Source organism: Prunus avium, chromosome 3, assembly GCF_965620075.1.
Source record: "Prunus avium chromosome 3, drPruAviu1.hap1.1, whole genome shotgun sequence".
In the NCBI taxonomy this organism is placed as follows: domain Eukaryota; kingdom Viridiplantae; phylum Streptophyta; class Magnoliopsida; order Rosales; family Rosaceae; genus Prunus; species Prunus avium.
In genome coordinates, this window is record NC_142286.1 from 8,691,218 (window position 1) to 8,714,108 (window position 22,891).

Genomic DNA, 22,891 nt, shown 5'->3' on the forward strand with positions numbered 1-22,891 from the left:
CACATAAAACTCAAGAACTTCAGAACCTTGTTTTCCTGTTCAAATTGTACCAACAGATCAGTTTTCTTCATTCCAAACTAATACTTGGAACAAAAGTACACTCCAATAGTATCTTGAAAACTTACCTTCTTTTCTTCTAGCTTGTTTGGGCCAAAGACCTGAAGCCTCTTCTGCCCTTCCTCGCTGGACAAACCTTCTTTTGTGCATTGCAGTTGCTCAAATACTTCCAGCACTGGGATACGCTCCTGTGACACATAGAAACACAAGGTTAATGACTCATATATATATCTCAACAACCAACAACAATTTAATTACTTGGCACAGTTTTTCATTCTTTAATTAATTTTAAATTATACTTACAATGCTGACGAGTAATTTTTTCGGAAATTCATCGCTCAACGATTCTAATATTGGCAAGTGATTTGTTGCAATAATTATTCCAGAATTCTAACTACAATCATCCAATGCCTAATCAACTGCATGTGCCATGAACCCAAGATACAAGCAAACTTGCATTCATGCAGACTGAGCAAAACTAAACACTATGATAATCCTGTCCAAGAAAACTAGGCCAAACCGAACTTAGGAGCTGATTCAATTCTAATTGGGGCAAAATTTTTTGGATAGCCTCATAATGTAAATACGTACACAAAATATTTATAATAAAAACGAAAACAAGAATAATAAGAAGACTTACCAGGTCGACATTTTCCTTCTTGATTTTCCTCCAAGCTAATGGATTTGCCTTCTGCCATGCTCTCTTTTGTTCTCTTTCACCAAACAACCAAACCCAGAAGAGAGATTGTTCTGATTAAACACTCATCTATATGGCACTTCCACAACTCTCAATTTCCTCAGTGAGTTTATATTAATTTTATTTTAAACTTAATAGTATTCAATCTCAGTAGGCCAGGACTTTATTCTTGCGAGCCAATCACACGCGCACACATACACACAGGTGTTTTTAGTCTGGAAAAAGAAACTATGAAGTAGTTGGTAATATTGAAGGACTGGAAGTTGGAGTCTCTCTTTATATAACGAAAAGGCAAACTGTCTTTTTATGGAAAACAGCAATTGAGTGAAGGAGCGAGAGTTTAGGTATTCTCTCTAGACTCTTAGCCCCGGTCATACGGCCAGTTAGAACAAGCATTGTTACGCTCACTCTGCGCTTCATCATATTCTTTTTGTCTTAAACTATTTGGCCCACTCGCCTTCTGCGCCTTTGCACTCGGTGGCAGTTTGTTTCCAAAAGAAAAATGATACCCCAAAATGTGGGATACCGTTTTCACTAAACTAGAGGTGGTGAAATTTTCCCCTACTCTTCTTAACTGCCTTGGAGATCTCTAAGGGCATTGATCATATGTATGACTTTCGGATGCAACTTTTGAGTTTTGGTCCAATACACTTAAAATTTGATAGGCCAATAAGTTCCAACTCAAACAAACACTATACTCTATAACAAATAAATATCTCTTTTTTTTTTGGGGGGGGGGTCAAATTCGAAGAATATTATCTAGACAATCAACAAAAATCAATTTTCTTAATCCAACGGCCTAGGTATAACGCCAGATTTGACACCAAAAAATATATAAATATGCCCGGTTCGACATATACCGACAAATGAAAAAGTTACTGTTGCACCAGGTTTTAAGCATGATTTCACCCTTCAAATTCCAAAGTGATCGAGTAGAGGGAAGACAGTGACGTGACAAACTACAAGGTAACATGGAAAATATTGTTCCAACGTGCCATAACTTGGCTCATGTGAAATGGCAGCCGAAAGCCTACAACCAGGTGCATGCATGCTCTCACAATCATGCATATTGAGACAAATTATTTGGATACAATGTTTGCTCATGTGAAGAAATTGGGTAAGACAAAATGAACAAAGAACTACAAGGGAAACGAGTACCAGGTATTCATAGAGAGAGAGAGAGAGAGAGAGAGAGAGAGAGAGAGAGAGAGAACCATCTAAACCCTACAACATAAAAGGGGGTAGCTAAAACCATGTGCATGCTAACATGCATATCTATGGAGGCACTCTCTGCATTTGAAGATAACATGGTTGTCCATGTGAAGGGATGGGAGTGGAGGGAGAATATAAAGAATTACATGCACGCGGCATGCCCATGTTGAGAAGAGATAGAGAGATTTGGCTGCTTCTACATGCACGCGGCACGCCAGATATCTAAATCCAATGATAATCGAATCCAAATTGACTAGAATATAAGATTGGTGTATGTAATGAATGATTTAAAGAAAATATTTTTGCTCACCACTTTAACCCAAGGTGTACTCTCATTATCATTCTTAACACTTTATACGTGTCCAGTGGCGGAGCTAGAATTCTTAGCATGGAGGGGCTAAAATTTCAAAATCACTTCCACATAGATTTTTTATCTTCAATTGGGAGGGCCATCACTAATCTAATTACAGTAATTGTATTGCTATAACATATATTTTATAATATATTACAATAGATTAAAAATTAAATGGGGGGGCCAGGGCCATGGCAGGCCTGGCTATGGCTCCGCCCCTATACGTGTCCATTGACATAATCATAGTTAGTTCTTTGCTTTGTATTCATGGAATCATGGTTATGTCCATAGACACGTGTCAAGTGTTAAGAAAAGTAATGAAGATACACCTTGGATTAAAGTGGTGAGTAAAAATGCTCTCTGATTTATAGGGCTATTTGAATTTTTTTTTTTTGGTGAAAAGGGCTATTTGAATTTGATGTCATATAATTGCATCCTTATGATCAATTTGGATACATATGAGTTTCCTTGTACCATGATGAATCTTGACTGCTTTATTGCTTTCTTGATAAAAAGAAGAAATAATAACTTCACTCATAATTTTGTGGGGGATAAAAAAAGTTACTGTTTATATATTTTTGTTATTACAATTTCATGTGCAGGGGGCGATTCATCAAAGTTGTTAGGCTCTTTAATTTTATTGTTAAATTATTGTGTGCGATCGAATTCATTTTTGGATATTGATAACCATACTTTTGTTTTCAACCACAAAACCAAATGTTTAGGATAACTCTCATAATAGCATTGATATTTACTATATTGAATTGTGTGAAGTTGATAAAATGATCAGATAAATGGTTGGACAAAATCAATTCCAGAGAGATAAATAATAATGAGGGCGGCGCCGGGATAAAACATTTAACATAGAGATAAAAACTCTCACTTATCTTGTAAATCATGTTTTTCAATTCCTCCCTAAATTTTGTCTAAGAAGTTGGTTTAAGAAGCATTTTATAGATAGTCGCTATCTCCCTTTATGAGTCCTAAAGGAAAACTCCATAGAGGGGGAGGAGGAAGAAGTGTCACTACCCCTCCTCTCCATCATCTCTTCTTGTCTTTTTCTTTTAGGTTAGTGAATAAGTTCACTGGAGAGTTTTGAATAAAAGCCCCTTTTGGTGATTTCTTCTGAGCCATGTACCCTTCACCCATTTTAGTCTATGTTCTCAATCAAATCATTCTCCCAAAACCAGCTCTCTAACGCCGCTCATGTTCTATAAATTTGATTTTAAGGTTTTTGTTATGTTGGGTTTGTGGGTTTTGTTTGAGCTTATAGTTAATTGTGATGGTGTGGACTAATAGTTTTAGTGCGGTTTTTGTCCGCTTTAGTTTTGCTTTTACCATGTTAGTTTGTTACCCACTTGGAATTGATACTTTATATGTCCTTTTGATATCTTGGATTGTAACATTGAAGTTTATATAATGAAGTTTATCTTTAATTTTAATTTTATTAAAAAAAAAAAAAAAGAAGCATTTTGTAGATGTTCTAAGATTCATATAATTTCAATTTCAGCAAATTTACTCTAATTTTCTAACGCTTGCAACTGGAGGACAAATCCTTACTTCCATCAATTAAAAAAATATTAGATGACCATATATTGGACACGGAGGTTGAGTTATGAACAATATTGGTGCAATTCACGTAATTAGGGAAGAGTGAAGAGGACGTGGGCCCAATAAGTGGTATCAAATCAAATAGTTTGCCTTGGGACACTTGGCACGTCATCAATTTAAGGTGGAACAAACGCATGGTCAAATGGTGGCTCAATCCGATAGGCTCAAGAAAGGTGAAGTTGCACAGTGGAAATGGTATTATTTTTTTAAGGACTTATCATTTGGGTGCTTGAGTGTGTGAGGAAGTGGTTTATCTTATTTCTCTTAATTAATTATTGTTATTGAGTTTGGCTACTCCCCCTTGTCAATTTCTTTTGGGTTGGAATCTAAATTTCCTTCAATTGCATGAGGTTTAATTTGCTCGCACTCTAAAACCTCATGGGGTGTGCATATGTGAGTTAGTCTAGTTGACTAGGGCGCTGGGTTTGTCTTCTTGCACTCAAGTTCGAATCCCTCTCATTGTGTGTTTTTTGTGAATTTTTAAAAGCATATGGTCCAAAGTGAAAACGCATTAAAATTAAAGCAAAAATGGCATTTAACCTCATTAGAGAATTTGTTAATGATTATTCGGTCTAGTGCAATGGATTTGTAGCTCAAATTGTTAAGAGTATTTACTCGTGTATCATAGGTTCTAGGTTCAATTTTTCTTTCTTCCATTATCGCTTATATAAAAATAAAAAAATAAAGATTATTTAATCTAGTGACACCCAATGTCTACTTTATTAAATGTCTACTTTATTAAAGAAAGTATTGAATCAAATATCGTTGATAACAGTGGTCGAATAAATAAAATCGCAATTGATTGTGGTTCATTCTATATTGAAAAGATTTATGAAAATAAGATACAAATTTTGACACAATGCATCTCTAATCACATTGCCTAATCTGGCGTGAGGTGATCAAATCATTTTACAAAGACTATGACATGATAAGTTTAAAACAAGAACGACAAGTGGGCCCAAACTGTTGGAAACTTGCAAGGCCTTCGTTTATTTAGCATGTAAGAGATCCACAAGCACACTCCAAAAGTAACGGAAGAAAGTGCATTTCCATGTTGACCGGTAATAATCACTAGAGAATTATAATTTGTTTTTGCCTAATCTTCAAAATATGATGCTAAAATCTCCTTTGAAGAGATAATGATGATTACAAATATGCTAATTAGTGCGATAATAACGTTTTCAATGGGCGGTTTATCATCACACCCCCTTTAGGCTTTTGCTTTTGGTATTGAATTGATGCCTGCCAGAAAACAGATATCATGTGTTAGATATGTTGCTCATTGGAAAATAAATTTATCAAGTCTATAAATGATTAGCAGGTTTTATTTTACTAACCGGATAGCGCTTGAGCGCTGCTGATAACGACACTAACCCTATCAACAAGTCAATTATATTTATCCGCTTATAATCACACAATTACCAGATGTATGAATCACCTCATAAGAGTTGGATAAAACAAGAAATTGGATTTGTAAGTTTTTTTTTAAAAAATTTTTTTTATAAATTTTCCCTTTCGTTCATATGGGTCAAAAAGTGACTCTTTTAGCTAGGAATCAGTGGATCTAAGCTGGAAGGATAACAAAGTTGTCTAATCTACACATCAACTTAGAAAAGCAGTGAGAAAACAATGAGAATGTTTCTGTGGAGAAAGGGAGAGAGAGAGAGAGAGAGAAAGAGAGTGAGGAAATCAAAATCTGCAAAAACTTTGATCTTATTTTGGCTGCATCTGATCATTGCGCATATATATTCACTCGATATAATTGGACATTTCACTGTTGACACAATTGCCTCCCAAATTTCCAATTTCAAACCCCACCAAAATTAAACGTATGGTTGTTAGCCTCTTACATATATAGAAAGCCTTGCTAATGGGCAGCTTTTATTTATTATTTTCTCTTTCTGGAGAATAGTTTCATATTATCATCGGGCAATTGTGGCTCAATCATGACATTTCACTCAAACTGTGTTTCGTACAGCCTGGAATTGCAATTTTTCCCTTCGATGACTTTGAAACTAGACATCAAATAAAAAAATTTCCAAAATTTGGTGTGCTACTTTTTTTCTCTTCTTTCTTTTGTTGGATTAGCACACCAAAATTTGGAAAATTTTGCATATTTGGATGGGCAATATTTTACCAAAGGCTTGGACTAATCTATTGAATTTGGGATTCTTGTTTGAAAATCTATTATTTTGTGATTCATGTTGAAGCTTATAATATGATGAGTGGGTACAGGACAAATTTTTTTTTGAAAATGTCTTTATCCATTCGACAATGAACACCAAAAATTCTATAACATATATGCTTTCAATCTCAATTTGTCGACTCTTTTTTCTTTTTTTAAAATTTTTCTCATCACTTCCTTGTCTTTTCGTGTGTATTGTCCTTATCAGGGAATTCCATACCACGCATTCAAGTTTTGAATGTAATTTCCACTCGGAAAATTACAGGTTCCATATACACACTCAAGCTGGTTTTCTACTTTGGTGTGTGCACCTTTTTTTAATTCAATAGTCTTTAATTTGTGCAATTTTGGTTTTTTTTTATAAAAGGAAACTGTTATTGATACTCCAAAAAAAATCATCATGCATTATTCCTCGAAGTGCAATTTTCCCCTTATAAATTTTATAAAAGGCGAGCGCATGATGAGTTTTTTTGAAGTTCCAATAACAGTTATGTTTCGAAATTGACCAAAATAGTGAAAAATGAGATCAATCTCTGTTTTTAATATGTGTTTCCATACATTACCCCAAAAGACTTAAACCAGTAAAAGTTTAGTTCTCATAAGATTGTGTGATATCTATAGCTGCATATATATTTTGATTCTTTCTTTCCTTCTCATATAAGGTTTGCAAATGGATACTAGTTAACCATTGAAACTCATCTAACTAAATTTTATTAGACATAAGGCTAATAGCTATATAGCTAATACAAAAAAGTTTTAGAAGATGCTGATGACTTGATGAGTTTCTCTTCCCTATGTTGAAACACCAGGACAAATCTCAATGTGACCATAATCAAGCAGCTCCTCAATCATCTGCTCTATATGATCATCCTCAAGTCTCTCAATAAACTCCTGCTGATGCTGATGATGCTGCTGATGATCATGTGGACTCTTGAGTACCAGATCACCACCACCAACCCAGCTCCCCTGTTCAACCCTTTTCTGCACTCCACTGTACTCTCTGATCTTCTCGGGCCAATCAAAACCTGAAACGTCGCCGGTTTCGATAATGCAGGTGGCAGAAGGGGCTGCTGGCGTGTAGTGTACTTGTTGCTGTGGCTCCTCCTTCGGAACTGGCTTGTTATTAGTAGTTTTGGCCATTTGCAGAGAAGCCATGTTGCATTTGTGGAGCTTTGCAATCAAAGCTGCCGAGAGAAGCTTGGATGAATGTGACATGGTCTCATTGGGATTGTATGAGAAATTGGTACGTGCCTTTGGGCCGCACATGAGCCTCGCTGCTTCATCGTATGCTCTTGCTGCGTCCTCCGCTGTTTCGAATGTGCCTAGCCAAATTCTAGTCTTCCTGAAAAAAAGAACAAAAAGAAACGCGTTTCTAGTTCAGAACTAATCAAAGTAACACAAGCATCAAAACTTCAATTGGGATATTTTCCAAATGACATTACATCATAGAACGTCAAAAATGAAACTGCGCGAACTGAAAAAAAAAAACAGCTTGGTTTAGTGAGAAAATGATTTTAAGAATAAACATGATAGAAACGTTTTGTAGGAGTGAAATAGAAACGGTCAAGAGATGGGAATTACAGTAAAGGGTGGCGAATTTCGGAGACCCAAGAACCCCAATGTCTCTGTCGGACGCCGCGATACCGCTGTTGGGATCTAGCCATGGTGGTGGTGGTGGTGGAAAGAGAAACGTTTCGAAAGTTTCAAGGGCCCAATGCAGGTTGCTTTGTGTGAGTGAGTAAGTGAGAACACAAGAGGAGGTGACTGTAGTGGGAAGGGAAAGGGGATTTATATAAGCGTTCATTTTGCGGCCTTTGGGACATCTACTTAGTAGTGGGACCCTCTTGAGGGCTTTTCGTCCTTCCCTTTCTATTCTTTTCTGGTTTTGTTTAGCTTTATTATTACATGGTTATTTATATTTCAACCAAACAAAAATGGTTCAATCTTACTTATCAATGATACTAATAGTAAGGGTTGGGTTTTGGTTCATCATCAAGAATAGAAAGGGTTTGACCAAAAAAAATAAAGAATAGAAAGGGACTTATAATCCAAGTAGTTAAGATTAGTATGAACCTCTGGTCTTAGGTTCAATTACCCCCCAACTCCAATATTCCTTATATTAAAAATAAATAAATTATCACGTGATGAAAGAGATAGTCATATGATTGTATATAACTGGTTGTAGGAAAAACTTGCGCAAAACAAACCCAATTACTGGACCATAACTACAAAATTTCCTAAACTTCACTACTATCTTTTTCTTTTTCTTTTTTATTCAAAAGAGGAGAAAGGCAAAAATCGAACTCTTGTTATGATTGTTAGAACAATCACTACTACAAAAAAGGCAAAAGACGACGGGAATTCACCATCGTGTATCTGGTTTTCAAACCGTCATGAAATCGACTGACATCTTTTACAGAAGCAAACCATGACGGTAAATCCCTGTCGTTGTTAAAACCAACAACGTCATTAACAAATAACAACCGACGTCTGTATATTGAAAAATGAGCCAAAAAAATTGTCAATGATAAGAATAGACGACCAATTTTAACAAACAAACGTCGTTTCAAAATCAACACATGACGTATTTTAACAGAACATGGCCGTAAACAAGTGATGTCACGACGAAAACTAAAACTCACAGCCATTACATATACCTTTCACGACACATGATCAAACAAGAAACGTGAAATACAATTATGACGTCTTTAAATAAACAATAGACGACGTTATTGATGCATACTACGTCACCACTATTTATATAACCGTCGTGAAATAGATTTTCAACTTCGTTTTTTCCATAAATGTTGACGTGGAAAGAGAGGTTAGGGTCATTACTTACGACGCATTTATTTCTACAGATAACGTTGTTGTTAATGGAAAACGTCATTCAAAAATAAAAGACAGCCGTGTTTCCGAATTTATACATCATCTTAAACAACATAATCGTCTTCTAATGTATCTGAGACGGCAAAGTTTGTCAGTCAATCGCCATGTAAAATGATTTTAATGACATGATCTGAAAATAAACAACGTGAAAAAGAGGTTAGGGTCATTACTTACGACATATTTATTTCTACAAACGACATTGTGTTTGATGGACAACGTCGTCCACATATAAAAGACAGCCGTGTTTTTTATTTTATACGTCATCTTTACCAAATTGACCATCATCTAATATCTCTGAGACGGCAAAGTTTGTCAGTCAATCGCCGTGTAAAACCTTTTTAACGACATAAGAATAAAAAAAACGATGCAGATATTCCTATATAACGTCGTTTCTGTAAAAGAACGATGTCCAAATAGCTCTTTACGTCGACAAATTTACCTTTGGATTTCAAATACCGCCGTGAATTATTCTGTTTCCACTTCGTTTATGAGATAACAAGCGACGTGGTACAGATTTAAGACGACGAATTTTGAGTTGTTACGGACGAGTTCATATTCTAAGACGTCGTCTTTCGTAACGTTCATGTTAGATATCTTGACGCGGAAGCCTTTTGTGGCCCTAAAAGATGACTTAGATTATATGTTGATGGTAATAGATATTTTTTAGACGTCGGTATTATGGGATTAGAGTCGTGTTATTTGTAATTACATGTCGGCTCTTTAGGCTTCTTCGACGTGATATCGTTAATAACTGTTTCACAATACTGTTGTGGTTCTTCATTTTTACGTTGCTTTTAGACGTCGGTAAATACATTGCGGTCGTTGAATGCTCCAAAATGTCAATTTTTAATGACAATTTTATTAAAACAGACGTATGTTTTTCACATTTTTATCAGGACCGTCGTTTTTGTAATCTTGAACCAGTATTTTTTGTACTGATTGTTTTGTGGCCAAAACCTGCATAATGAAAGTGAAGAAAACACATTGCAGGGAAATTTTAAAGGCAAATGTTTTGGATGTTGATGTGTTTGTGCCTTTGTGTATCTCAAAGACACAAAGACACACTCATCATCAATGTCTAAAATATTGCCTTTGTGTGTTGGTTCGATTATGATGAGGAACAGAGTTTATTCTGGTAAGACTTCACTTTAATTTGATTATGAGGACGGTTTTCTATATAAACCGCCGTGGGTTTTCACAAATCTACTATTGATCTACAGCCGTAGGAAACAAAATCCAAAAATAAATCTTAAAAAGCAATAAAAATTAAGACGATGGTTTATAGATAATGATAGACGTATAAAGTTAATTAATACGACGGTATTTTTAACTCCACAAAGTGGTAAATTTTTTTTATACGTCGTTAATTGAACAAACCGTCGTGGTTAGTGCAACTTATGAGGACAGTAAAGTTATAAATACCGTCGTAGTACATTGTCGTTAAAAAGTCGATAAATTTATCTTTACTGTCGTGGTAAATTAATTTAATACAGCGTATTTTTTGTAATTTACCGACATTGATTCCTTTGAAATTATGCGTCGCTGACTAAGAAAATTTGATCGTTTTTATTTATGAGATAACACGGCGGATATTTTTAAACCGTCGTCTTTACTTTCTACGACGGTGATTCATAGCTGCAGTTGTTGTTTTTAGATTTAGATTTTAACTCGGAATAAAACCTTTTTAATAACACGACGCTTTTTTAATTTGGTGCGTCATTTAAAAAAAATATCCATTCGGATCCCCATTTTTTAGGTGTTTAAGTTATGTATCTACGACGGGTTTCTATTATCATCGTCTTTTAAAATACAACGACGGTTTTTTAATCTATCGTCGTTGTTTTCTGGTCGTCTTTTGCACTTTTTGTAGTAGTGAATACTCTATTACTATAATTAAAATCCCCACAATTTTATTTCTAGTTAAGACACATTACTAGTCTGCATCCATTATGTCATTTTTTTAAATTTGTTATTTCTTGAATTTTTGGCTACTTAATACTTCTCATTGGATTGGTGAATATGATAGTTTGTAAGATATAAGTATAACCTTTTTATAATCTCATAACTTTTAAAGATAGTTTGTAAGAACGCTGATATTACTCGTCATTTTACATAACTTTTTAACTAGTAATATTATCATACGGATACAAATTAAATAGAAAACTAAAACCGGTATTTTGCTTTTCATACAAATTAAATGAGTATAAAATGTTTCTAGTTGTTCTAGATCATGCATGTCTAGAGACTAGAGGAGGGGGGATTCATGGGTGTTTTTGTATTTATCGTAGTAGTTAGAGGACATGGGTACATGGCTTACATCACAGCTTCTAAACTTGGGAAACCTACCCATATGCCACAATGCAAGGTGAAGACACAACCCCATGTCTGATGTAATTTTCATGCCCATGCCCTCAGTATCTTTCTCACACAATCTCTCTCTCGTGGGCTTGTAGGCTAGCAGCTAGGTGTTATATTTGACCATTAATTTGTTTGTTGCATTAGGCGAAGCCGAAGTATATAACATGGCTTAACCAAGTTGGCTAAAACAGATGTACTCTTTATTTTGCAACAAGTTAAAATTTTTATTTTAATAGTTTAGATTGAATTAAAATAGAAGATGTTTTATAACAAGTGAAGGCATTAACACCCAATTTGATACCTCCATTCACTCTATAAGGGCAGTAAGAAGTCGTAGGTCATTCTCACATACATGACATGTTATTTTGGTGTTATTGGTACCACTTGAGTTGCCAAGCACAAGGCCTTTAAAATGCATGATTTTTAGCCGAGATGATCGATGAGGTGATGTTTTCTTGTGTGATGAAAGTCAATGACGAGAATTTGTCGCCTCTTGTATGTCCTTGGGATACTTACTAATTTAATCATGTTATAACATTCGTATATTTAATAATATTATATCGTAAAGCATATCAATAATTACATTATGTCATCGGCTAATATGACTAAAAATATGATACATCGGCTAATATAACTATCATTACAAAGTTGATTTTAAATTGGATGTTCTAATTCTATCATGGCATTCGGTCATGGAATTTCATGCGTCCAACCCAATTGGTACACATTTTCACATGCATCACCCAATATGCATTGTTCACATTGAATGCTCTCAAAATTGTGCATTTCTCAACACCACCAACGTTTTTTTTTTCCAAAAGTTTTCAGTCTCATCACTCGTGATGATGTGGCACTTCCTCTAAGCCGGACAAGTTATTATATAAATATGAATATATCTGTTGCAAGCTTTGTGTGTGCGCCACATTTTTCAAAAGCCTTTATGCATGAAAAAAGGTTTCTTTATTCTGAAGGCAATGAGATCTGATCACCCATTCTTTCTAAGAAACAAAGTAAAAGAACGTTTTCAGATGTCATTTTTTTTCCAAGTATCTTTCTTAAAGCCTATTGGGCATGGAATGGAACTCCAAGCAGCTTTTTATTTATTTTAATTTTATTTATTTATAAATTTAAAACAGATCTCTAAGCAGAATTAAAGGACATGAAACTCATACTTCATTCACAGACTGGGCCTCTTTTTTGGCATATTTGAATGGGTAATTTTTCTAAACGAAAATAAAATAATAAAACTTTACTTTTAACGAGTCAAATAAAAAGATAATTATTACTGCTAAAGAAAATTTAAGAAGTAAATAAAAGAGAGGTAATTTTAATAAATATTGTTAGCACCTTTGATAATGCATCACCAGCCCCTAGTTTCACTTTTTGAGCTTTAAGCATTTTAAATATTGCCCATTTCTTGAAAAATTCCTAAATCCGTCACTAGCTACAAGCCTAGAAAGCATTGGTTTGTGACTTAGAGGGAAAAGTAAGATTACGCGTGCTTTGATGTGTGATATAATTCCTAAGCCAGTCCAACAACAAAAGCTTTTATGTTTTTTTAATTTTTCTTCAAATGAAGACATCTTTTTTTTTGGCCTTATATATGTTCCTTTCTTGACATTTACTCAAAGATACTGAGACTTTGTGATTCACTTTGGTTTGATTTTCATCCATGCACATCTAAGAATATCTGCGGGCCCATTCCTAAATCTGAGTCATTGACTTGGTGGGGGCTATACTTGTCAGTAACATTTTTAAATTAGAGCAGCTTAACTTTCTTTCATTCACTAATTTAATTATGGATGGCTTATAAACTATAATAACAATAATGATCAAATAAGCAATACGAGGAGTGGTTTCTTTCTTCTAATACAAGGGACATTTGACCGGAAAGGGGGGGATCGAATCGAACACATGGCATCAATTGGAAGGATGAATAACTTTTAATTATTTGAGTTACAAGTCATTACACTATTTTTATGTGCGTTAATGGTACTGCTTAATTATTTGAGTTACAAATCATTACACTATTTTTATGTGCATTAATGGTATTAATTTACTTAATACAATTTGATATTGAAGAAGGAAAAAGAAACAAAATCTCTTTAACATCTCTACATATATTTGCTTATTAAAATATGATATCATTTTGTTTCTTTGCTCTTGTTATTTTCCTCGTTATATATGCTAATGTGTAAATCCAAAACTTTACAATGCAGCATTCACAAGAGAATAATGTTCTCCTACCAGTTTGTCTGACTATTTCAGTGTGTCAACAAACAAAATTCCTAGTCCAAAGATTGAAAATTCAAATCCGAGATAAATATTGATGCATGAAACAACAAAACACAAAACACAAGATATATATAACGAGGTTCACGTCAAATTGAGCTATGTTTCAATTTGAAACTTTAAATTTATAAATCCATAATATTCATATTAGGTTACATCGAAGTCCTAAATATGAATTTAGCTACTTATAATGTCAAAGTAACATAAGGCAATGATGATGAACCCATTAAGTTATGAGAACATTACAATTGAAGAGGAAATTAACCTCTCCCACACTCTAAAATATTCACTTCCTCTCAACCCTTCAATATAGATTTCCAGTACACCCAATCAGGGACGGACCTACCCTTTGGTTAACCTGGGCTATAGCCCAAGTGACTTTGTCTTTTTTCAACCTAAATATATAACAAGCTCACCCAATGGACATTCATGCACTACACTCTTTTATTGGTTATGCGTCTCGTGGATACTTTTGAGTCTATGACTTTCCACTTAGCACAGCACACTACAAAGAACAAAAAGGATATGGTCACTTTGTTTTGTTTTAGATTTTTTCTTTCTTTCTTTTTTTATGTAATTTTACACTATAAATAGTAAAACTAATAAGTCAGGGTCAGTTATCTCAACCCTCAACCCTTCACCCTTTTTTTTTTTTGGGTACAAAAAGGGGCCAAAGGCCAAACACAAACAACCCCTATTTTTTGGTAAAAAACAACCCCTATTTTCTTTTTTAGTAGAAAACTCGTCATTCACTTCACGCACTCCTGCACATAGAAAATATAAAAAATATAGGTACTGGATTGAGGGGTAAAGCTCATTATGTCCTTTTAATTATGATATATTTTTGTGATCAATGAAATTAATTCTTAATAAGTTTGTGCATAATGTAAATTTAGCCCATTCCAATTTGAAATCCTGGTTCCGTCCTTGCACTCAATCTCACAAGCTTGCAAACTCACAAATTTAATACCTCTAATTGTATCTCTCAATACTAATAGAGATCCAAAAACCTCAATTATTCTCTAATCTCCCAACGAAGGAGAGCCCCAAAACCCTAGATGGTGACAAACCAAAAATTTTCCCACACAAACATAATACACTGTTTGCACGTTTCCAATCACATAATACACTGTTTATAGGCTCACACAAAACCCTAATCTTACAAGAATAAGTCAACCAAAACCTTGTCCACCAAGCACACCAAAACATGGCTAAATATAACTCAAATAGGAATAGGAAACGTGCAAACTACCTAGGCCACAACTGGTCCTTCATCCATAGTCGACCGGTCGACTTACGTAGAAAGTGATAGCTTCACGCTCACGTGGTGGCCTAAACTCCAGTAATTCCTTTGAATACTATTTTGAAAGCTTTCTATGATTGTTGGAAAATTTTAAAACTTTATATCATTGGCCCCAAAAGAAATGGAAGCTAGCTTCGCTACTCTACATACATTTTTAAAACTTTATATATCATTGGTTAGAAAATAACTGATGACGTGTCCACTGTGGGACATACCTACTAACCAATCCCTTAAAAAATTTATATAAAATAATATAAAATAAAATAAAAACGTTTATAAAAAACCTAGCTAGAACCCAACCCCTTCCCTAACCAACAACCTAGCCCCAGACCCCATCTCCCATCCAGGGTCGTCGACTTTGCATCCAGTATGTGCTCACCAACGTCGCATCTAGGGTCATTTTGCTATAGCCTTCACAAGAACAACATCGGAGGTCACAATGCGGGGTTGTATCATCGCTCTAATCCGACCTAGTGCGCACCAGTAAAGGTGTCAAACGAGTCGTTCCAGTCCGGCTCGTCCTGTTTAGGGTCAAATTGTGTCGGGCCCGTCTGTTTATGAAAATCATCAATCTTGGCTCGAGCCCACGGCCCTAGCCAATATGGGACTGGGCTGGGCTCATGTTAGGCCACTAAACGAGCTGATATAAGCCCACGCCAAATTTAACTTATGTATTGATTCTTCTTTTTTTCTTTTTTCTTTTTGCAATTTTGTTTACAATTATGTATATACTAACAAGATTTATTATTTGTTGAAAAAAAAAGGGTAATAAATTTATTTGAACAACATTTAAATAAAAATTTGCTAGATTAATGTTCGGATTTTAAAAATTGAAACCTTAAAAAAAAATCATTATTTTATTTATAAAGAAAACATTAAATCTTAATATATATCTTATTAAAAATAAAATAGACTTGAATTAAAGATAGGGTTAATTGTTTTATTTGTCCTTGAACTTTGACCCGATTTGCATTTGAGTACCTCAATTTCCAAAATGGTTCCCATAGTCCTTTAACTTTGGTTTCGTTTGGACAACAAGTCCCACCATTACTTCTGTCAATTTTTTCATTATATTTAGGGCATGTGGGGAGTAGTTGAGGGGAAAAAAAAAGACTTTTACCTCTTTTAGCTTCTTTGATACGACATTTAACACATCAGAAAAAGCTGAAGAGTTACGAACCAAAGAAGGATAGAAAAAGCTAAAGAATCAACAAGCTGAAGCTTTCTGACAAAAGCAAAAGCTGAAGAATTTGAACGTGTTGGGGCTTAGTGTTCAAGAACTGGACTACAATTTGAGTTGATTTTGTCTGGGTCGTTGTGTAGTAAGGTCGTCTGGGTCGATAGGTGTTGGTTATCTCATTGTGGGGTCGATAGGTGTTGTCGACAACTTTGATGGAGTTTGAATTTAGGCCGTCTAAAGACCCTTCCATGTACGGTATCTGATGCTAATGGAAGTACAATAAATGCTTTTTTTATATGTTAATTGCTTTATGTTGTTTTGGAATTCTGTCTATGTCTGCTCTAACTATGCAGCAATTGAGGGTTTTGTTATTGTCTCTCTTTTGGGCAAATAAAAAACTGTTTCTTTTGTCTTTATGTCAACATTGAACGCATACCTTGTGTTTTGGTCAGACATTGAGTGCATACTTGGTCCTACTATCCTTGGTTGAATTTAAGGGTTTGTAGTCCAACTGGTATGATTTGTGTCACTTGATTGCACAGTTACACACATTAGCACACTTGGTATGTACTATCCTTGCTTTAATTGAAGTGTGATTTGTCCTTATTTAGGTGAGTAGAGATTTTAAAAATTGGTGTTGAATATACTGAACTGAGATTAGTGCTTCATTTGCAGATAATGGTGAGTTCTACACTTTGAAAATTCACCATGGGGGTTTTGTACAAGATGGAGGTGTATAAGGGGAAGAGAGGGGAGGGGGGGGGGGGGGGGGACATTGTGTTATTTAGACAACTGGATGGATGTTATCTATCACCCTTGGATTTAGGGTTTAGGGTTTAGGGTTTAGGGTTTAGGGTTTAGGGAAAATAGGTATAGCGTTAGGATATGAAGTGGACTTAACTAAGAAGGAGATAGGTTTGCAAATATATTGTAAGATGTATGACACTAATGGTGAAACTAATGTAAAGCTCATTGACAATGACAGTGTTATATGTGACATGGTTGGCTGCATACCAAGTAACAGAGTGTTAGTGTTATACTATACTGATAAAAAAAAAAGTGAAAAGACATGGACTCAAACATCTGTGGAATGTCATTTGAATAACCTCAATCACTTTTGTCAAATTTTGCTTCTAGGTTGCAGCAACTAGGGGTGGTAGAGGGAGATCATCATCTCAAACAGTGAGCGAAGGGAGAGTCACTGGAACAACTAATGGTGCATCATCTTCACAGCCACCAAACAATTGCCACCAAACAAGTTACCAATGAGAAGAAGATGCACTACAAGATGAATGGTGTTTTGTAATTGTTTTGGGTTCATCCAGGATTTAACTATGTTGTGACTGCTATTTTGGGGATACCTTTTGAGACTTAAACATGACTCTTTTGGGGATTAAGTGTGTTTTGTACTCTGTTTGAGTAACAAGTTATCATTTTGGAACATGTGGTGGATCTGGGGATGTATTAAACATGTCATATGATTGCACGTTTGCAAAAAAGGCTCTATCTGTGAACATTTGAATTTGTAGTGAATGTAAGTTTGACTCTTCTGCTTATGTGAAAGGTTGCTCTACTATTTCATGTGCATTTCTATGCCTTAATTTTAAGAAGTCTTGTATGTAGATTGAGGTCAATGAATCTAGAATTACAAGATTGCAAATAACCAAAGTCTTCAAATTCCATAAGCCTTTTGCATAACTAATAACATTACAAGATTGCATAACTAATTTCGAGAATTACATTAGCTCCAAAATGGTTTTCACTACCCTTACTCCCATACATTTTCCAGACATGTTCGACACCATCATCATATCATTACAATGATCATAAATAAAACACAAGCACCCATACTCATCCTACATTCTCTTTGTCGATGCCTCATCATATTGTCTTCCAGCAAAAGTCTAAGCCTTTTGTTGTCTCTAACTACATAATCCAACTCCTTATTTTTTTCAATTATGCCCTCCATTTCCAAGTTTCGAGCTTCTAAGGATTGAAGTGTGTTGACCACAACATTTTTTCTCTCTTCTGTCTCCCTCATTTCAGTCTCCATCATTCTTATTCTTCTAAGCAAACCAGGCACCGCATTCTTCCCTCTTGTACATGTCTCCTTGTCCAACCACCTAAAATAATGCTCTCCAACTTTGCTTTTCTGCTTCATTATTATCAAATTCATCATCAGTATAAAATCTGAACATAATACCAACTTGGTGCATAAACCCAAAAATGAAAAATTGTTTACCTGGTTGTTGTCACAGGCCTCGAAGCTTCTTCCTGGATTCATGTATGTCCAAGAAGTCCTCGATTTGATCAAACTCCCACAATGAAAATACTTCACCGATTTGGGGCTTCAGTTAGATTCCATTGATGATGTTTGAGACATATCACTTGTCATCCTTCGAACTAATCTGCTCTCCAAGCTTCCAAACTAGACGATTTCAACTTTTACTCAACCAATACGAGAGGGAAGGTGAGTTGCAAAAGCGGATTGCAATTTTTGGTTCTTTAGGTTTTTGGTGGCAGGCTTTGCAAGGTCTATTTCAGCTATTTCAGAGGAAAGGTGAGTTGCAGAAGGGGGATAATAAAACCAACCTGAAAAGACCCATCTACCCCTTATTATAACGAAATTTTTTACAGAAGTAACGGTGAGACTAGTTGTCCAAATGAAACTAAAGTTAAAGGACTACAGGAACCATTTTGGAAATTGAGGTACTCAAATGCAAATCGGGTCAAAGTTCAGGGACTAATAAAACAATTAACCCTTTAAGATGTAAATATAATAATATTATGTATTATTTTTCTCTAAAGTAAATATAATTTAATAAAGGCTTAATTACTGTAGCACCCCCTGAAACTTCGGTCAAATCTCACTTAACCCCCCCAAAGTTAAAATGGCCCACTTTACCCCCTTGACCGTGGTTTTGTGTTCCATTTAACCCCCCACCGTCAACGCCATCCAAACGACCGTCAAAAAAGCTGACGTGGCAGGGGCATTATGGTCCAATCATCCACGGTGCCCAATTGCTAACCCTATTCAGCATCCTACGTGGCATAGTGGACCCCACATGCGTTGAAAATCCTAATCTAAGGTGGAGACTTAATGAGCGGACCCCAAATAACAATCTCCCCTCTTCTTCTTCGATAATAGGGTTGGTAAACCCAGAAAAATTACTTGCCACCATTTTAAGGATTTAGGGTTCCCCAGAGAAAAATCTCTCCATCTTTCTTCGATTAGAGGGTGTGAAGATGAGGAAAGAACCTCCAGGAGGAGAAGAGCTGGCCGTTGCAGCACCTCATTGCTATTGTGGGAGGCTTGCTCGGCTACAGACTTCTTGGACAGAGTCCAACCCACTTCGGAGGTTCTTTGTGTGTCCAAAGTCAGAGGTAGGTTTTGGATTTGCTAGTTTATCGAAAAGTGGACAAATTTTTTTGAGAATGTGATGGAATTGTTGTTTGAATGCAGAGGGGGAAAAACGGTTGTGGGTTTTTTGTATGGGTTGATATTGAAATGCCTCGCCGTGAGAGAGCTCTGATGGCTTGGCTGCTGAGGACAAAGAGAGAAGTTGAAGATCAGATTGTGCGTGCGAGAGCAAGAGAGAAGAAGTTGTGGATTGCTCTGTTTATTTCTTGGGCCTTTGTGTTTATGGTTTGGTTTGGCAATGTTGGGTAATGTAAGTTAGGCAATTAGTATGTTTGAAAGTTAGGCAATGTGGTATGTTTGAAAGTTAGGTAAGGTTGTGTAATGTACGTAGTTGAATGGCAAGTTGGAGATGAGAGCCTTATGTAATGGCTGTAGCATTTTGCAAATGTAATGGTTTCAAAGCCCTTTTGTAATGGTTAAGACTAGAGACTTTTGTAAGCACCACTAATTCTGCAAACATTTAAGAGCTTTTAAAGTGCCATTGATTAATACATAAATTGTACAGAGTCTTGAACATATATTTTAGGCACATAACTCAAAATACTTTCTAAGCACATGTTACAAAAGACCTCATATGCACCTGTTTAATCCATGGAAATGCCAAATAGTTTGAACCCAAAAAAAGAGTAGACAATAAAATACCAAACAGACATTTCTACCCAATAACATATGCGTCTACCAACACACAGCAAAACATCAAAACAAAGGTGAGTTTTTCAATATCTCCATGGCTTAAACCTTCCCAGGAAGGCTTTCCTCTTAGCTGGAGACTTAAGCCTAACTTTCCTTTGTGGGGAAGCTTGTAAAGGCCGAGACGAATTTGGTTGTTCAGACTGGGAGGCTTGTTCAAACAAAGCAGCTTCAGACGCTTGTTCAAATTGAGAAGCTTGAGATGGTTGTTCAAACTGAGATGCTTGACATGGTTGAGCTGGTTGAGGAGATGGTTGTTGAGCTTGGTTAGACTGAGATGGTTGAGATGGTTGAGCTGGTTGGTGAGATGGTTGAGGTGGTTGATGAGATGGTTGAGGAGCTTGGTCATGATTGGTCCTTTTTTTAGCCTTTGATATGAACTGAAAACATAACAGAGTTAGATTAACATGGCCGCTTTTGGATTAATATGTACAAATGAAGAGTTCCATAATGTTAATTGAATAAAAGTATCCCAACTTACTGGTTGTTTCTGCCTTGATTGTCTTGTAACTCTTTGACTTGATCTCTTGCCTTGATGTGCTATCTTCTTTTGCCTTTGTGATGGTACCTGGCAAACAAACATCACTGGGAAATCCATATCAGAATGCCAAACATACAAAACTTTTAAAATCACATGCTGTTGAATATACATGGCTGCTACTCCCTGCTTCATTTACCCTTGGACATTTCCTCTTATTATGCCATGCTTGCTTACATATGGAACATTTGATTTCCAAATTATACCTTGGCAAGTGTTTAGCTTTAGGATTAGAGCTTGAAGATGGTTCACCGGCTGAGCTTATCCTAGATTTCTTTGGCCTCCCTGGCTGCTTATGAAATTTAGGTGGCAGCAAAGGTGGGAAATTTGTTTTAGGCCACAAGTCTTGGCTTGGCATTGGATGAACCATGGGTTTGTAGGCTTTCATGAAGGCCTTTTTTTTGTAATAATCATGGACATAGCTAATGTGATTGCCATTTAACTGCCCAATGGCAGCACAAGCATGCTTACATGGGATCCCAGTTAGATCCCATTGCCTACATGAACAACTTCTGTTCCTCAAATCAACAACCACCTGAGTGCCTCCAAAACACTTGACCTCATATTTGCTCTCCCCAGCAAGCCTTGGAATGCACCAGGCTGACTGCTTCTTAAGCTTTTCCAGAGTTGCAAACACTCTTGGCCCCACATCATGATGCAATTTCTCCATAGCTTCTCGTCTAGTTGCCATCAACAACATGATGTAATACCTGATCCTCTCAAGCAATGTTATAATAGGCTTGTCTCTAGCATCAAGGATAGAACCGTTGAATGCCTCACACATGTTATTCAAGAGAATGTCACACTTTGAGTGTGTTCTGAAGTGAGATCTACACCATTGCATTGGATCAAGCCGTGACAACCAATCAAAAGCTGGTCCTGACAAATCTTGGAGCTTTTTCATCTCAGCTTGAAACCAAGGTACAGTTGTACTTCTTGCAGCACCCTCCATGTGTTGTTTCAAAACTAATCCTCTATGCCCAGCAAGTATAAAATTGGCATGCAGATGTTTAAGGCAATACCTATGCTCAGAGTTTGGGAACATGTCACCCACTGCATCAATTAAGCCCTTTTGTCTATCTGTAATGAACACATATCCATTGCTATTTTCAATGCCAAGATTAACAGCTAAAAGTTCTAAAAACCAAGTCCAAGTTGCATAATTCTCAGCCTCTGCCACTGCATAAGCTATTGGATACATGCCGTTGTTAGGATCAACACCAACAACAGATAGTAATTGCCCAGGGTGTTGCCCTTTGATGTGACAAGCATCCAAACCAACAACTGGCCTCAAAGCATCAATAAATCCTTGCTTTGTAGCTGCCAAGCATATATAAATCCTTTCAAATCTGGATTTGTCACCCTCCAAATTGGACTTAATGACAAGTAAATGACAATGACTCTTTGAAAGCTAGGAGGCACCAAATGACACCAATCAAGTAGCTGAGCATCACTATCTATACACACCTTTTTACCATTTTGTATCCCTGTCACAACCACTTGGTCATGGTGCCCAAGCTCTTTTGCATACGCATATATCTCTAGCAAATTTATGTAGTCCAGAAGACACCAGTCCAAATAATCAACAGACCCCCCCACATAAAACCACCATTCATTGACATTTGGGGATTTTACCATTCTACCTCCATGGTGTACTTCAAAGGTGACTATTGCTTTGTCATCTGCACAACATAACATAAAAAAACACACTTTAACCACTGCCTAGTCATATGTATAGTTCAACCATTGCCTACTCATATGTATACTTTAACCACTGCCTACTCATGCTTGGAATATACTTTAACCACCGCCTAGTCATATGTATAGTTTAAAAAGGACAACACAACCACCAAACTACCAGTAAACAGACATGGAACAAGATTCAATCGCACCTAACATGTTTAAAGCACTAAAACAACCTTTAAACTACTAGTAAACAACAAAACATAACAGCAACGCATAGGGGACCACAACACTTTTTTTTTCCAGGCTAATCAAACCCAACAAAGCAAGCAGACAATAAAGAAGTTTCAACCTGGACCACACAATCTATCGCTTTCGTCAAATCCATTTCAAAAGCAAAGGGCCACTTAACATACTCGGGTT

General features: G+C 36.0%; 2 protein-coding genes across 2 annotated transcripts; one reads left to right on the forward strand and one right to left on the reverse strand.

Moving 5' to 3' along the window:
* Positions 1-6,694: 6,694 nt before the first annotated feature.
* On the reverse strand, positions 6,695-7,859 carry LOC110746861 (ethylene-responsive transcription factor ERF003-like). Its single transcript, XM_021947090.2, has 2 exons — positions 7,696-7,859; positions 6,695-7,456 (listed from the first exon to the last, which is right to left on the reverse strand). Exons 1-2 carry the CDS (start codon positions 7,776-7,778, stop codon positions 6,907-6,909), a joined length of 633 nt encoding a protein of 210 aa, XP_021802782.1. The 5' UTR covers positions 7,779-7,859; the 3' UTR covers positions 6,695-6,906.
* Positions 7,860-19,382: 11,523 nt separating this feature from the next.
* On the forward strand, positions 19,383-19,806 carry LOC148295563 (uncharacterized). The gene is made up of 2 exons (XM_088250521.1): positions 19,383-19,520; positions 19,600-19,806. The coding sequence occupies exons 1-2, from the start codon at positions 19,383-19,385 to the stop codon at positions 19,804-19,806; spliced, it is 345 nt and encodes a 114-aa protein (XP_088106647.1).
* Positions 19,807-22,891: the final 3,085 nt, after the last annotated feature.

Excerpts from the sequence above, each read along its gene's own strand:
- LOC110746861 (XM_021947090.2), bottom strand. The coding sequence starts at position 7,778 with ATGGCTAGATCCCAACAGCGGTATCGCGGCGTCCGACAGAGACATTGG. Across the intron at positions 7,457-7,695 it reads GAAATTCGCCACCCTTTACT|GAAGACTAGAATTTGGCTAG; the intron begins GTAATTCCCATC and ends TCTTTTTTTCAG.
- LOC148295563 (XM_088250521.1), top strand. The coding sequence starts at position 19,383 with ATGAGGAAAGAACCTCCAGGAGGAGAAGAGCTGGCCGTTGCAGCACCT. Across the intron at positions 19,521-19,599 it reads TTGTGTGTCCAAAGTCAGAG|AGGGGGAAAAACGGTTGTGG; the intron begins GTAGGTTTTGGA and ends GTTTGAATGCAG.